The sequence below is a fragment of the Zootoca vivipara genome, chromosome 4, assembly GCF_965207765.1.
Source record: "Zootoca vivipara chromosome 4, rZooViv2.hap1.1, whole genome shotgun sequence".
NCBI classification, from domain to species: domain Eukaryota; kingdom Metazoa; phylum Chordata; class Lepidosauria; order Squamata; family Lacertidae; genus Zootoca; species Zootoca vivipara.
Genome location: NC_142587.1, coordinates 63,260,242 through 63,275,868, shown reverse-complemented (window position 1 = coordinate 63,275,868; position 15,627 = coordinate 63,260,242). Strand labels below are relative to the sequence as shown.

At 41.9% G+C, this 15,627-nt stretch overlaps 1 protein-coding gene across 1 annotated transcript in view; it reads left to right on the top strand.

Moving 5' to 3' along the window:
• IGSF3 (immunoglobulin superfamily member 3) overlaps positions 1-15,627 on the top strand; it is a 110,239-nt gene that overhangs the window by 69,645 nt on the left and 24,967 nt on the right. Inside the window, exons 5-7 of the mRNA XM_035116544.3 lie at positions 483-872; positions 2,319-2,720; positions 5,764-6,168. Of these exons, the coding sequence (XP_034972435.2) occupies positions 483-872; positions 2,319-2,720; positions 5,764-6,168 (1,197 nt within the window). The remainder of the gene's footprint in view (positions 1-482; positions 873-2,318; positions 2,721-5,763; positions 6,169-15,627) is intronic.

Genomic DNA, 15,627 nt, shown 5'->3' with positions numbered 1-15,627 from the left:
GGTTTCCCCCAAATAATCCTAGGTAGTTTGTTAAGGGTGCTGGAAATTGTAGCCCTTTGAGAGGCTTCCAGTGATTCTTTGGAGGACGCCATGTGCTCCAAATATGGATATAGTGTACCTAGAGGTTGGAATAATCTCTCAAAACAGCAGAGAGTAAGATACTAGGAAAGAAAGATCAGATCTATTGCTGCCTTTTCTTTCTTTGCAGAAAATTGGTATATATTTAATAGGCAATCATGCCAAATTAACTTCTACTAAGCATTGTTTTTAACCTGTGCCGCCTTGAGCATTATACAGATGACACAGTTAGAAGAATAGCATTTAAAGAGGTGGATAAAATCAGGGTGGGTGGGCGGAGTATGAACTGTCTTCGTTTCCAAGTTCTTGTTGGTTTTTTATGTGTCTTCAGTGCTGTGACACAGTTTCATTTGGAGTGTGTGTGTGTGTGTGCTTGTGTGTGTGTGTGTTCTATTCCTTTGTAGATATGGATATCAATGTCCGGCTAGAGACAGAGAAGAGGACTTACACCGTGGGGGAACCAGTGGAGTTCAGGTGCATTCTGGAGGTACAGAATGTTGCCAAGAGATACTTTTCCATCTCGTGGGCCTTCAACAGTTCCCTGATTGCTAGTTTTGGGGCAAATGCCGTGCCGGTCCTTAACAATGAGTTTGCCCAACGAGAAGCTCTGGGACAACTGAAAGTGGCCAAAGAAAGTGACAGCATCTACGTCTTAAAAATTTACCGACTCCGCCTGGAGGACAGTGGCAAGTACAACTGTCGGGTGACGGAGCGCTTGAAGACGTCGACTGGTGAATTTATTGATGGGGAGAGCAAACGACCAAAGAACACACCCATCACCGTCCTTCCCCTCAGTAAGCAGAGATGTTCGTTGTTTCTGTTGTGTGTGTGCATTTGTAGGAGTTACTGGCCATCAGACATGGTTATGAGACAAAGCAACTCATGGGGCTGCCCCCCTTAGCTGTTGTTGAACATAATGAGCATAGGAAGTTCAGGCTCATTTGACTGGTTAGTTATCCATGCCACTTTCCCCAAAAAGCTCAACACGTGATAAATTCATAAACATTATAAAAATAAGCAGTGCCAGCAGAAATACAAACCACATTTCCCTTCGATAAAGGGGGAAATCAATAATGTGTAATATTTGTGTTGTAAATGTCATATTACAACAAACCCCAACCTTTTCTTGGAAATTATTTTTATTGGAAGCAATAGGTTATATTTTCCCTATGTTATGTATATTTTAACAGCACAATCCTATTTATGTTTATTCAGAATGAAGACTCATTGGGGCTTACTCTCTACTAACTATGCTTATGTTTGCAGCCCAGAGAAGCAAAAAACAAAGGTGCTGAAAAGTATTTCGCATACTAAATTTAGCATCCCTGAAGAGCTGTTCATGTAAATATATTTGTTTCCAAGGATAGTTAGCTGAAGGAAGCTAATTACAAGTTTTATTTTAGGTTTGACTGGTGTTGAATCCATTCCAGTTGGCCAATATAACTTGTATTTTGTACATTCATTACATTTCTAATTAATAGTATGCAAAATTATAAAATTATTTGCAGAAAAATATAGAAGTGAACAAATAAAAAAGGGGGGGGAGAAAAATATAGAAGTGGAAATGTTCTATTTCAGAAAATTGTCCACCCCACATTAATTAAGGCTGGATCACAAACTGCATAGGGTTTTAAAGGTAAGACATCACAACACTATGAGTTGTGAATTCACTAGCAGCCTGTGAAGTTGTTCAAGAACTCGTGGTAGATGTGCTGTTCAGCCTGTTCTGGTCAACAATTCAGCCATTTTTAGCCCTGGCTAGCATTCATCTAGGGCTGGCAGCTTAACTTGTGTTTTCAGACATATCTCTATTTAGCCATGAATGTTTACGTTTCATGATTTGAATCTGAAATGAAAGCAGAGATTCTTTAGAATCTGCGGTAGCTATCAGAATTGGCCCCCATAGCTGCATTTCGTACATTGTTCTGTTCCAATTGCAGAACTGTAGACGACACAAAAGTGGTTCAGATGTTTATATCACCTTCCACATTTGTCCACATGATTGCCTCTGAACATTTCCAGGTACATAATCCCAGCATTACCAATACCAATAGCACTTTGTAGACCTGCCACATTCATAGAAATCAGCTACCGAGCATCCATTTACTGCTAGATCACATGTTGTATTTTTCCATGCAGTCCCTTGGGAGCCGTTTTGTTCAGAAAAGTGGCAAGTGAATATATGTAATGGGCCCCAGGCAGCCCTAACTATAATTGCATGCGCTCTCCTTTAACTGCAGAGACCAATATTTCTGTGGAGGTGACCAACAATGCCAGCAGTGTTTTAGAAGGAGAGAGCCTGCGATTTGGCTGCAGTATCCGCACAGGATTTAGACCCCAAAACCGGCTCTCTGTCACCTGGCAACTTGTGGACAAGCAGAACCGGCGCAGTGACATTGTGCAACTTGACCGGGATGGCACCCTGCGCCCTGGCCCGTCTTACGCTGAGCGAAGCAGCTATGGTGGGATCCAGATGGAGCAGATACGTCCTGGGTCCTTCACGCTCGAAATTTTCAACAGCCTCAAGGCAGATGAGGGCCACTATGAGTGTCGCATCACAGAGTGGACACGTAGGCTGGATGGGGAGTGGCAGATGATCGGGGAGCGACATAATGGCTCTGCAGTATCCATCACTGCCTTGGGTGGGTATTAAAAGTGCTATTAAATATATGCAATGCTGGTTAAGTGTTTGGTGTATCCATTTCCCCGTTTTCGGTTATTTAGATACCACAAATGTCCTGGTAAGAGAAAAAATTAAGCTCAGTGATTGATGACTGTGGATAAAGGAGCCTGTTGTCCTATTCACAGCTTGCACACTCCTTTCCTCGAGTGTTCCCCTGGAAACCCGAGGATGAAACTAGTTGTTATTGAAACATACTCGGCCTGCCCCCTCAACTTCCTCCTTCCTGGCAATACGTGGCAGCGGGGAGCCATAGCACCATGGCATCATAATACACATGGTTTATTTAATAAGATTTTATTAAGACTTTTCATAATACGTTACAATAAAAAACAAAGAAAAGAATACAAAGTCCTCTTTCACAGGTAAATCTTAACTTGTCCCACACAGAGATAGGTGAACCCTCCTGGGTCTCAACTAGGAGCTTCCCTTTATTCTCCCATCTTCCTACCCCAGGAGATATTCCCTTCCCTGCCTCTCACACAGGGTCCCTCATCAACTATCTATAGTATCCACTAATTTGTAGTCCCCTTGAAATAACAGCACAGAAAAGAGGAGGATGAGCAGAGAAGGAAAATCCAATTTTGTGAGATTTGCAGAACTAAGGCTCAGTGGGGCAGCTGGAGTGTAGGAAGGCTGCATGATGCAGATTTAAAGAATTTCTAGTGAAGTGTTGGGGGCAAGAAGTGGCTGGCAGGATTGACTGGTTTGTATGTATGTCGCTGAGCTTTTCAGAAAAGTTTATGGAAGAGTCAGGTTAAATGGTTGAGTTCAGTCTGCATTGAGCTCCACTTCAAATGTCTATGGAGCAAGGGTCCAGAAGTAATGATCTGAAGAAATGCTATGCAGTTAAAAGGTAGGTTCCAAGTAGCTCTGGTCCTATAAAACTACCTGTTTGGAAGGCTACCTGGAAACATATGTAGGCTTTGCTGAGCTCTTTGCTAGAAGAGCAAGAATGTAAGTGTAATTAGGTGAAAAAGGAAGCAAGATTTTTACCAATTCTAAAAGCTTGTCTAGGTCAGCCACACTTTCCCCAGGAAAACCAGCAAGGACAGTTCAGTTGACTGGTGCCAGAAGTCTAGAATAAGATGTGGGGAAGTTTTAAATGCTAGAATTGTTACAAGATTGCAGGAGTAGCTTCCTCAGCAAGAGGAGCTGCCACTTTGTCCATCTTTTTTGCAGGAGGCCCCTGGTGCTTAAACATCAGGTGGTTCATCTGATGCACTTCAAAACTGACTGCCACTCCTCAGCTAGAGCAGTGTGTATATTGCGCACACAGAGTTCTTCAGAATATAATTTAGGCTTGAAATCATCAAGTATAGTGCTGCCTGAGGGGACTCGTGTTTTCTGCATTCCCAATCTCTTGCAGCTGTGTCTGAAATACCTAGGCAGGTGAGACAATTGCCACAAGGTGCCTGGATTTCACTTGCAGTGCAGTGTGTATGTGTGAGAGAGTGCTTAACTCTCTCCCTCCCCTGGCCTCTTCCTCTTCTCCTGGATAACCATTAAACACATTTTCAAAAGGCTTTAATCCCAAAGATTGACCTGTTTTTGCTGTAATTACATGGGCCGGAGCTGTGCCATAGTGACGTCCTTTGATGATTAGAATCCCTGAGCCCTTTGCTGAAAGTGTGCAGAGATCTCTGTAGCAGCTCTGGAGAAAGGTTGGCAGGCTAAAATTAATCTGCTTGCAGCAATTAATGTCCCAGCTGCCTGGCCATTGTTAATTAATATCTTGTAGCCTTTGGGTCAAGAGGTACAGGCTTCCTGAACAGCACAGAGTCAAAGGCTACTGCCTTCACACTGTCCTGTATGGCCAAACAAATGGAATTTGCTAGCACATAGAAAACCTTCCTGTGCTAGCCTTCTGAACAGTGCATATTCTGGCTGGAAAGTCATACTGTAATAATTATGGTTTGTGCAAGCTTATCACCTAGTTCAGAGAGCGGTGTTAAAAGTTTCATTGAATTCACAGGCATGTGTTGCATGTTGGATAACATTGTGGATTAAAGCTAGCCAGCAGCAACATTTGGTGAATATATCTGGTGTGAGCATTGCAAAAGTTGCAGAGGATTTTTATTTCAGGAGGGATAGCCATGTTCGCCTCTTGCAGCAAAACCATCAAAGATTTTTGCAGTACCTTAGCAATTCAGCACATTTATTATGGCAAGAGCTTTCAGGGACTAAAGCCCGCTTCATCAGAAATATTGCCCTCTCAAGTGCTGCATAATAGGAATTTCCAAAAAAAGGGGTTTACACTGCAGTCTTTGGCAGCAACTATGCCAAGTATTTAATTTCTAATGGTATATTATTCTCTCTTAAATGTTTGATTCCATTCAAGTGGGGTGACTTAATAGACATTATTTATTATAATACATTAAGGTGAATAAGATTGATAAAAGTTGGAAAACTCAAACCAGAGGGGATCTACAGCTGCCAACTGCAAAACAATCAATTTTATGTCTGATGAATCTTTTTAATATATGCATGTACATTTTACAAGTACCGTAATCTTAAACTATTAACTCAAAAATAACTTTTTATAGATTTTCATTGCTTTTTGGGCTTCCTCTGATGGTCATTTCTCACCTTAAGGTCACTTGGAGTGTGTTACAGGCTGAAATGTCTCTTAGTATTGCCAGTTTTGCGAGCATTTTTTCTATTGTGCGGAGGTTGTCCTGTTTGCCCTATATAGAATGCAAAAGGAGATTGCTGGTGACACTGAGGTTTGTCAGTAGATTTTTGTATGTTGCCTGCTGAATTTCTAACTCCAAAATTCAGGGATTGGGTTGTTTTGTAGAATTCCGGGGGGCAGCTTTGCCCGTCCCTGTTTTAATGTATGTGTTTATTTACTGAGAATAAGAGTTTACCAGACCCACCTCCTGTGAGCTGCAGTTAGGAAAGCACTTCTTACTGTAGTTGCAGAAATGGACGTGCCAATGTCATTACAGTTAACTGTTGAAATATTCACCTTGTGTGTCTGTCTGTCTTTTGCTTTTTGGTAGATGCTGGCTTTGCAGTTACAGCCATCTCCCGCACCCCTGGCGTGACCTACAACGAGTCGTTTGATTTACAGTGCATCATCAAACCACATTACCCATCCTGGGTGCCAGTGTCTGTGACGTGGCGTTTTCAGCCAGCAGGCAGCACTGAGTTTCACGATCTGGTCACCTTCACTCGGGATGGAGGTGTCCAGTGGGGAGATAGGTACGCTGGCTTCCGAACCAGGACAGCCATTGAAAAATCGGAGTCCAGCAACAACGTGCGCCTGAGCATCAGCAGGGCCAGTGACACAGAAGCGGGAAAGTACCAGTGTGTGGCAGAGCTCTGGCGGAAGAACTACAACAGTAGCTGGACACGACTGGCAGACAGAACCTCTAACCTGCTGGAAATCAGGGTCTTACGGCCTGGTAAGTATCCTATTGGCAATGCTGCCAAGACTAGTGCAGAGACTTCGGTACGAAAGCTTGCCGTTCCAGCTGCTTGGAATTACTCATCCTTTTTTATATTGTGTTTAGGGTTAGAGGGCTTTTTTTTTTTTTTGCTTTGGTACTTTTTTTGGACATGCAGTTTTTGTTTGCTTTGTGTTGGTTTCAGAGCAGGAATTGTCAGGGGTTGTTTTTAACTACAGAAACAAAAGAGAAATCTGTTTCAACCTCCCTGAAGTTTTCACTATAGAGAAGTGTAGTGCCAACTGTGCTTGTTCCCAACTCCATGAGGCAAGTGTAAACGTCTGTTAAAAGGCTGTTTAAGATGTGTTCTTAGTATGAACAACTTTGTGGTACCTATGAAATGTGTCTACAGGACTGATTTCATTCCTCATTTCCTGACAGGGACTCAGTTTTAAGCTTAGACAAGCCATCCTCTCCCACACATCTTACCTTCGGATCTAATGCAAATTACATAATGGTTTCAAAAGCTTGTCTGCCTATTAGTTAAGTTGTGTAGGTCCCCCCCCCCCCCCGAAAACATCCAAATCATAGTTCATAGCACTTGTGAAATGCCTATGAGGATTAATGACCAATCTTACATGTCCAGAAAACACCATGGTGCATCTGTTCTTGTGGTACAAAATGTACATGCAGGATCGCATGTGTAAAACGAAAAGCTCCCTGCCCACTGAAAATCAACATGCTGGAGAAAAGACAAAGCTAGATTTCCACAGTCAGCTGGTTTGGGGCTAGCAATGAAACATGCAGCCTCAGATTTGCATTCTGAAGAAGCACTGTCACAGGAGTGCTTCGCCATGTGTGTCTTTCTCTCTGTGTGTAGATTAACCCATAGATGTCTTGGCTCATTTGAGCAATCATGAAACTAATCAGTTGAGAAAAATATATTTTAAGAGGAGCTCTGGTTTGAGATTGGTGGTCCATTCACATTGATGAGGGATATGTACTATTACGGTCAATAGGACAGACTTTGGGACGCGGGTGGCACTGTGGTCTAAACCATTGAGCCTTGGGCTTGCCAATCAGAAGGTCGGTGGTTCGAATCCCCGCGACGGGGTGAGTTCCTGTTGCTCGGTCCCAGCTCCTGCCCACCTAGCAGTTCGAAACACATTAAAGTGCAAGTAGATAAATAGGTATCGCTCCAGCGGGAAGGTAAACAGCGTTTCTGTGTGCTGCTCTGTTCGCCATGCTGGCCACATGACCCGGAAGCTGTCTGCGGTCAAATGCCGGCTCCCTCAGCCTATGGAGCGGGATGAGCGCCGCAACCCCAGAGTTGTCTGCGACTGGACCTAATGGTCAGGGGTACCTTTACCTTTAAGACAGACTTCTAATGAATGTGGTCAGTAAGAATTCAAGGAAGTGCCGTTTAAAGGAGAGATGACGTCAGGCACAATATTGTGGCTCCGCTCCAACATCAACCAGTAATTCTGTTTATCCAACTCATTCAGTCTGATTTCAGCTAGATACTATTTTTGTGTATGGCATCTATTATGCAAGTCTCATTCTGTGTCTCATACAAATCAGACAAGTACGTGTGTCTAGGACATGTTGTTTTTGCCCTTCAGTTGCATTCTTGCAACTGCTCCTTTATCAAATGTGTTCCTTTGCATTTGTAAGTGTGGGATCTCTTGATGCTTCCTGTCCTCCAGACAGACGACATATTTGAGCCTTCTCAAGAGTATCAAGTTTTGCATGTTGAAATCGCTTTACAAATAATTATATAAAATGAATGATGCCTATTAAAATGTAGATAGCAATTCCTTCCTCACATCTAGTGGTGCAACAATAAAACTGCTAGCACATCTGCAAAGCTAAGTAGGGTCCTGTATGATCTCAAACTTCATGGCGGACCATGTGTTAAGATCCCTGCATTGCAGGGGATTGGACTAGATGACCCTCGGGGTCGCTTCCAATTCTGTGTTCTCAGATTCCACTGCTAATAGTGAATAGTAGCTGGACAAAAGGACTCAGCACCATATCTTGTTCAGGACTGTAACCTATCCAGTGCACAACCAGAGACAGTGTTTTTTAGTCTGCAGACTTCTGAAACCTTTAAAACCCTGTGCTGAGTGTCCACATCTATTGAACTATGCAACAAACAGTAGTGGCAGTAGCAACAGAATCCTAAAGTCAACCAACCAGAGCTAGATACAAAATAATGGGGCAGGGGGCAATCATGAAATTAGGATTAACTAATACATTGCCTCTGAATACCACTAACTCCCCAAATTTAGTTTTCATTCTGGACACAGTTCTTTCACACGGTTCTTTTTTTTTAGCAGCCCAATTTAGGAATGAGCAGGATAAAACGTACCTGTCTATTGTTATTGTTAAAAAGCTGGAAGACAGAAACTCTTGCTGATTTTCCGCAACCACATATAGATCTATCAGTAGATTCTGGCATAACCTCTGGCTTGCGGTCCTAATTAGGACCAACACACTTCCCCATTTGATCCACCAGGCCATTTCATCCAAGCCAAAACCATCTGCCTTACACCTACCATGTTTTCCCAAAAATAAGACACTGTCTTATATTTATTTTTCCTCAAGAAGATACACTATGGCTTATTTTCAGGGGATGTCTTATTTTTTTATTATGCGTCCAGCCTCGCCTCTTCCTTGGTGTCCTCCAGAACTATGCCTATCACAACGTCTTATTTTTGGGGTATGGCTTATATTTCTAAGCAAATGCTTAGAAATCGTGCTACGGCTTATTTTATGGGTATGTATTGTTTTCGGGAAAACAGGGTAACATCAGGTGGAGAGCTGGTAAAGACAGGGCTTGGATGAAAGAGGCTTTGCAGGCACCACTGATCAGCTGATTGGCAGTGCCTACAAAGCCTCTTCCACACTGCCTATGAAGTGCTTGGGAAGCACTACATAAAGGGCTTAGCAAGCCCTATGTAAGCATGCCTCAAACGCCAAAAACCATCTGACTGTTGGTGCTTGGGAAGAAAGCATCGAGGAGAAAGAAAGGGGCCAGGAGTTTGAAGGATCATTACCATAACGTGAAATGAAACTATGGCATCCAAATAAGACCATTGCCTTCATGCAAATGCAAGCCATCCTAGATGGTGGCAATCATTTGTTGATAGCAATGGAAATTAAACCTTTAATGTTATTCCAATTAGAACCGGCTTCTTTACAAGCTTGGCTGATTGCCCCCAAATGGTGCCTCCACTGGACATGTCAAATTAGCCATCTCAGAAGCATTCTCCTTCAGATGACTGCAATGTCTAAATTTGTTTGAGGGAGCCAAAGATGGTTGCACTTAGGCTGTGTAGATCTGGGGTAGAGTTCAGGCTAAGGCTTGAAGACTTTGGTTGAATCCAGTGGAATGTCCTATTCCATTTTTGCTTGATGCTTATTGATTACCCCATCCTCTTGCAAAATATTTCAAGATGTGATCAGTGCCACACGCTGAAGCACAGACGTCTGAGGGACTCAGACAAGGACAACAGACCCACTTGGGGAACTGAGCACATGACAGCTGGCTGTGTTGCAGACAACAGATATATTTATATATGACCCCCAACAGGGAATTTTGTCAGATGATTTGTGCCTGTATCAAATGCTGCTGACCTCATAATCATTAGTGCACTTACGTTTTCAAACATGAGCAGCATTAAGGCTTGGAAAGGACCAAGGGTGAAAGGATGCTGCATATACATGCAAATCAGCAATGTCCCCATCCAGAGCAGGCAGTAACCTTTGTTGTTCTTCTTTTATACTTGAATAATTAAGGGAAATTATTTGGGAAGTAATGTAAGCTGCTGTTTTGCCTCATCTAAAAAGGGCACTCTGGTTCCTTTCTATAAACTGAGGAAAACCACAAGACTGCTTCATACTTATGAGTTACCTGCCCAGATAATATTTGTGTAGGAGAAAATACAAAACCCCATGTTAGAACCATTTCTCACATGTTCCTGTAAGACAGGTGAAGTGAAGGGCCAACCTAAGTTGTTAACCTTTTTTTAGGTTTGAAGTTGTTGAGCTTTCTTTATGCTTTTACCCCAAAGTTGTTGAGCTTTTATAGGCCCCCGAAATGGACTTTGGACATGCCTGGTGTAAGAAGTGATCATGTCTGAAATCTGGGTTCACTCTTAAGCTGTTAGAACTCCGATCTGGTTTGAGTGGCTTAATTTGCCCTGCTTGGCTTTTCCAAGTTTGCTGCTTTTAAATATCTTGAAGGCCACCGAAGACTACTGCTGACAGGGTTCACAGGAGGCTTGTTTGCTAGTAATGTGCAACAAGATGCCCACAGGCCATTTTAGCACCATGAACAATATGGCCCATTAACTTAACCAATCGCCTAATCCCTAGTTTACACGCAGCATCATGCTGTAGCTGCTTGCTTGCTTGCTTGCTTTTTTAAATAACTTGGGAGGGGGGGTCATAAACAAGGATCATAGGAATGATAAATGATAGAAATAAGTAGACCAAGTCTCCTCATTTGCATATCCAAAAAATAGCATAATAAATTTGCTGTAATATCTATATGATATATGCCTCATCATGAGTGGTCAATGTTCAAGTTCTTGGTTTGTGAATTGGTTTAAACAATAACAGCAACAATGAGAGTTAACAAATAGCATTCAACATCACATAGCCCTTGTGATTGTGCTTAGGCTAAGTATGAGTAACAGTCATTTTTCCTATTATGCTACCAATGAAACCGGTGTGTATGTGTGTGGAAGTGAAGGTAATAATTTATGTTTAAATTTAAATTTAGATCAACCAGTTTGAGCCAAATGCTGATGGGGGAGATTGTTCATTTTCTGGGATACTGACATATGTTATGAAATTAAACCACAATGGGGTAAAGCCATCTTTCTCGATCTGTCCACATCAACTGAAGTTTTTCTTTTTGTTAATCTCTCAGGGAGGGCTATTTCCCAAACTGTATTGTACCAATTGTCTACCATTGTGCCAGAAAAATACAGTGTCTGGTTACGTTCTGTCTTGCAACTTGTAATAAATGGCCTATTAATTATTTATTATGTAAGTCCATATACTCTTGAAATATATTTAATGAAACTAATTATGGTTTGACTTCCAATTGTTATTTTGATATTTTATTAATTTATTGGAATATGGAATTCCAGAAAGGCTGGATTTTTGTACATTCCCACCACATGTGGAGATATGTACCGGGTGTGGGGCACCCCTCTAGTAACATGGTGAGGTGCCATTACCAGGTTCCTAGGGATTAGGAATTAATTCCCTCTTGCTCACCAAAATGGATTTAAATGTTTTTTTGTCTAAGCCATTGACCTGGGTCAAGTTCATAGTTGAAATCTCATTCCCATTGGTGTTCAATAGGATCAAGTGAACCCACCAATGCACTGAGTAGAATTTTATAGATTGCAGATTTTATACCTGGGCCCATGTCCTTCTATGGATATGACAAGTCTTTCAGATGGGGTTAATGGTCTTGTGACTGCCTTACTGTTAAACTGGGTTAGCCAGGAAAAGTGTGGATTTGGTGGAGTAGTAGCCAAGGGGTTTTTAATTTTCCTAGTTTAGTCCATATTTCTTGGTCTGATAGTGCTATATTTCTGTTATAAAAGTCAGATAACCAGTATAGACCTTTTGCCGCTTAAAATTGTCGTGAAGTGTTGTGAAATAGTGAGTGGAAGGCAAGGGGTGTCAGTGGAGACGGTGCTGGAGTTAGGATTCCTGCCTTCTCTTTCCATGCATTTAGTATAGTTTGTGTGAATCTGTTTTGAATGTTTAGCCCAGTCCCAAGAAGTGGTTTGCTGAGGTTGGTATTCCTTCGATAAGTTCTTTTTCCAACTGGAGCCATTGCTTTGAGGTGTCATTTAAAATAAAAGGGACAGCATGTCTTACTTGGTTAGCAATAAAATATAGATCAGGGTTTGGGATACCCCAGCCTCCTTTATTTGGCATTTATTCTGGGTCTTTTGCTGGGGTAATTATTTTTCTGCCATTTTCATATCTGTTTGGGGGAGAGGTGCTCCTCTCATTAGGTCATGAAATAGGCAGACCATATATGGTAATAATATTTCTTTGAATCTTTTATAAAACTCAGAAGTGAAAGCAGCAGGTCCTTGAGCTTTATGTGGTTTCGGTTCTTGTCAATTTCTTTTATGGAGATGGGGCTATCTAAAAAGGTTTTTTCATGATGAGTTAATAATGGTATGGGTAAGTTTTCTAAGAAATTGTGGGTATCTTTTTAAAATTAGGGCATCGTGAGGTACTATATAATTTAGAATCAAAGGCAAATTCTGAGCAGAAGTCAGGAGAAAATGTTTTAATGCAATTGGTTTTTTTTTTGCATACTGTGTACCCCGACTTAGATTTTTTCTTTTTACATCTGCCAAAAGTCTAGAGTTATTAATTTCTAAGGAGTCTATTTCTTGCCTCTTTTGTTCAGTTCCTCTAAGGAGGTGTTTTGAACCTGAACTTTGTATTTAGTTAGTAGCTCAGCGATTTCCATTTCTAGTTTGGTTATTGTTGTAGAGACTTGTTTTTAATATATGCTTTTTCTTTGATACAGATACCTCTTGTCACTGCTTTCATAGCCTCCCAAAGGTTGGTAGAATTGGTGTTGTCATTGTTGTTTTCCTTGAAATAGAATTGTAGGGTTTCTGCTATCTTTTCCTTTAGATAGTTGACTAGTTAAATGACCGTGATGTTGAGGTTTGGATTTCATTGCTCGGTCATATGGCCACTTCTACTGGAGCATGATCGGTGATGTTATCAATGTTCACTGTGTGAATGGAATTAACTGTAGAGTAAGCAATAAAAAGTCTAATAGGGATCAGGAGTCATGTTGGGGTGAAGGAAATGTCAAACTGAAATCTTTTGGATTTTCTCCATATCTTGTATAAGCCCCATTTTTTGAAGCCTTTTAAAAGGTTCCTCCAGGTGGTGACCTTGTTCAAGGCTTTTAGAGACACTCCTTGTACATTAAAGTTGAAGTTGCCCCCTAGTCTAGCTTCTCCTTCAGCCAATTTATTGAATTTACATAATACCTTATGAATAAAGTCAAGTTGCTTTGAGTTTGGTGCACATGCAGATCTAACAGTTATTTTTTAATTGCCGTCAATTGTCCCTTTAATAAAAACATATCTACCATTCTTGACTATAAGTAATGAGTTTAAAGTTTATTCCTTTGACACATTGTCTCAACCTTTGGGATAGATAAGGATTAAAAAATGTTTCAGTAAACTGGGGAATTGGCTCTGGAGCAATGCCCATTGTCACTGTGTGTTTGAGTATAGAGTTGACAATGGAACATCCTGTTTCTCAGTGTCTTTTTAACCGTAGCAATAGTTTATACTCAAACCATAAAACCTAAGTGCTTCTGGAATTGCTTTAACAAAAACTACTGCAAAGCCCTGTTGGTATCAAAATTTAAGGGTCAATATAGATGTGGCAACACTTCTGATTGGACAGACATCTGCTGGCTTTCAGGTTTAGAGATTGGCCAGGCAGGGGCATTGGGTTATCAAAGGAAGCCCCATATAATGGAGCAGCTAATAGCGGCATTTAACGAAAATCAGCCTCTGTGCTAGGGATATGGATTGCGGTTAATGTAAAGACAGTTCAGTCTGTTAAGGTGTCTCTGAAAACTGCAGGCCACTGAACAGGCAAATTGATTGGAACTGCAGTAAAGAGTAGAACAGTCAGAAGCTAAGGGTTAGAAAAGGTCAGCAACATGGTGGTGGTCTATCATTGAACTACTGGTTCAAAGAGCAATTTCATTTTCTCAGCCAGTTCAACTCTTTGGCCAATTAATTTAAGAAGCCCTGCCGGTCAAGCGCTTCCCTGCATCAGCGGCCATCACCTGACGGTACCAAAGTCAGTGGTACCAAAGTCTGCCATTGTACAGTCCTTATTGCTATGGGATTATAAGTTTGTATAACTGTGCTCAACTGTGGAAAAGGAAAGGACTATGAAATATTATTTAACTTCAGCAGTGGGGCCTACAACCTCGCTTTCAGTATGCTGGTTGAGCCTCTAATTGACGGTGAGCGGCTGGCAGGGACCAAAACCCATTTCCTAATTCCAAGGGGCTGAAAAGAAAGTTTGAAAGCACGCAGTGCAAGTAGATAAATAGGTACCGCTCCGGTGGGAAGGTAAACGGCGTTTCCGTGTGTCGCTCTGGTTCGCCAGAAGCGTCTTAGTCATGCTGGCCACACGACCCGGAAGCTGTAAGCCGGCTCCCTCGGCCAGTAAAGCGAGATGAGTGCCGCAACCCCAGAATCATCCGCGACTGGACCTAACGATCAGGGGTCCCTTTACCTTTACCTTTATATCCCATCTATCCAGGATTGCTCAAGGCAATCCATGCTCTACAATTAGCTGCTACTGCAACTCTCCTTTGAAAGTTGTTTGCCTTACCTCTTAAGAGGGACACTTGCAGAGCTAGTGGTAAGTGCAGCAACTGTCTCCCAATACACATATCAAGGGGGTGAAATGTACTTTGCCATAGCCCAGCTATCTCCTATTGTATTTCTGTGCTAGCCCATTGCATGTTTGTATGACTCACCCACCCTCCCTTTCTCTACGGAATGGGTGTAGGTGCAGGGGTTGGGTTAAGAGTCACCAGTATTGGCGTGATTATGAGGTTTTTGCTCAGTGCTTTATGGTGATAGTGCAACATGGGAAGCTAGCATGGTAAGTACTAGTGGATCTCTCCGTAAACTTGTATCTGGACAAGGTTTTATTTCTAAGACCAGAGAACTGCATTATGGTAGATTAGTTCGTGATGTACTAGCATTTTTTATGTTTATGTTTTAAGTTTATGTTGATAGTGTGTTTATGCTTATCTTGTGCCATGAGACAATAAAAACTTTGAACTGAACTGAGTGGGTAAGGAGTTTTCTTAACCAGGAACTCTTGGGAAAAGCTGGCTGCTGGGAAGCAGAAACAGATATTTGCTGGGTGACTCTGCTGGAGTTGTGCATACTCTGCTGGTCACACCAGTCAATGTTCGGTGTACTATCAACAGCAGATAGTGGGCCCAGTATAAGAGGTTATGGGCCGACTGACTTCAACAAGTCCAACAGGGGGAGCATGAAGCAAGGAACCCTCGAGAAATGCTCTGGTATATTTGTGTGACTTAGAAATGTTTTGGCTGGAGAAAGCAAAATACACTTTGTGCACGAGCAAGGTCGTTTTAGTCCATGCCCTGCTTTTGTTTATTGCAAGTATTCCAACTCTTATTTGAATAAGGATTTCTAGGGTTTGGGGCTAGAGCAGAGTATCATAGCCAGAGTTTCAGCTCATCGGAAGGATGCTTTGATGGGACTGAAGCATAATTTTAATAAAATGGTTTAATAGAAGGCTCCCTAATCAAATCCTCTGGACCAGAGGACGACTGTCCATCTACCTACTGCAGATCCTCCTCTGCCATTTGGATAACCATAAGCCATGACCTTAGTGAGGTGT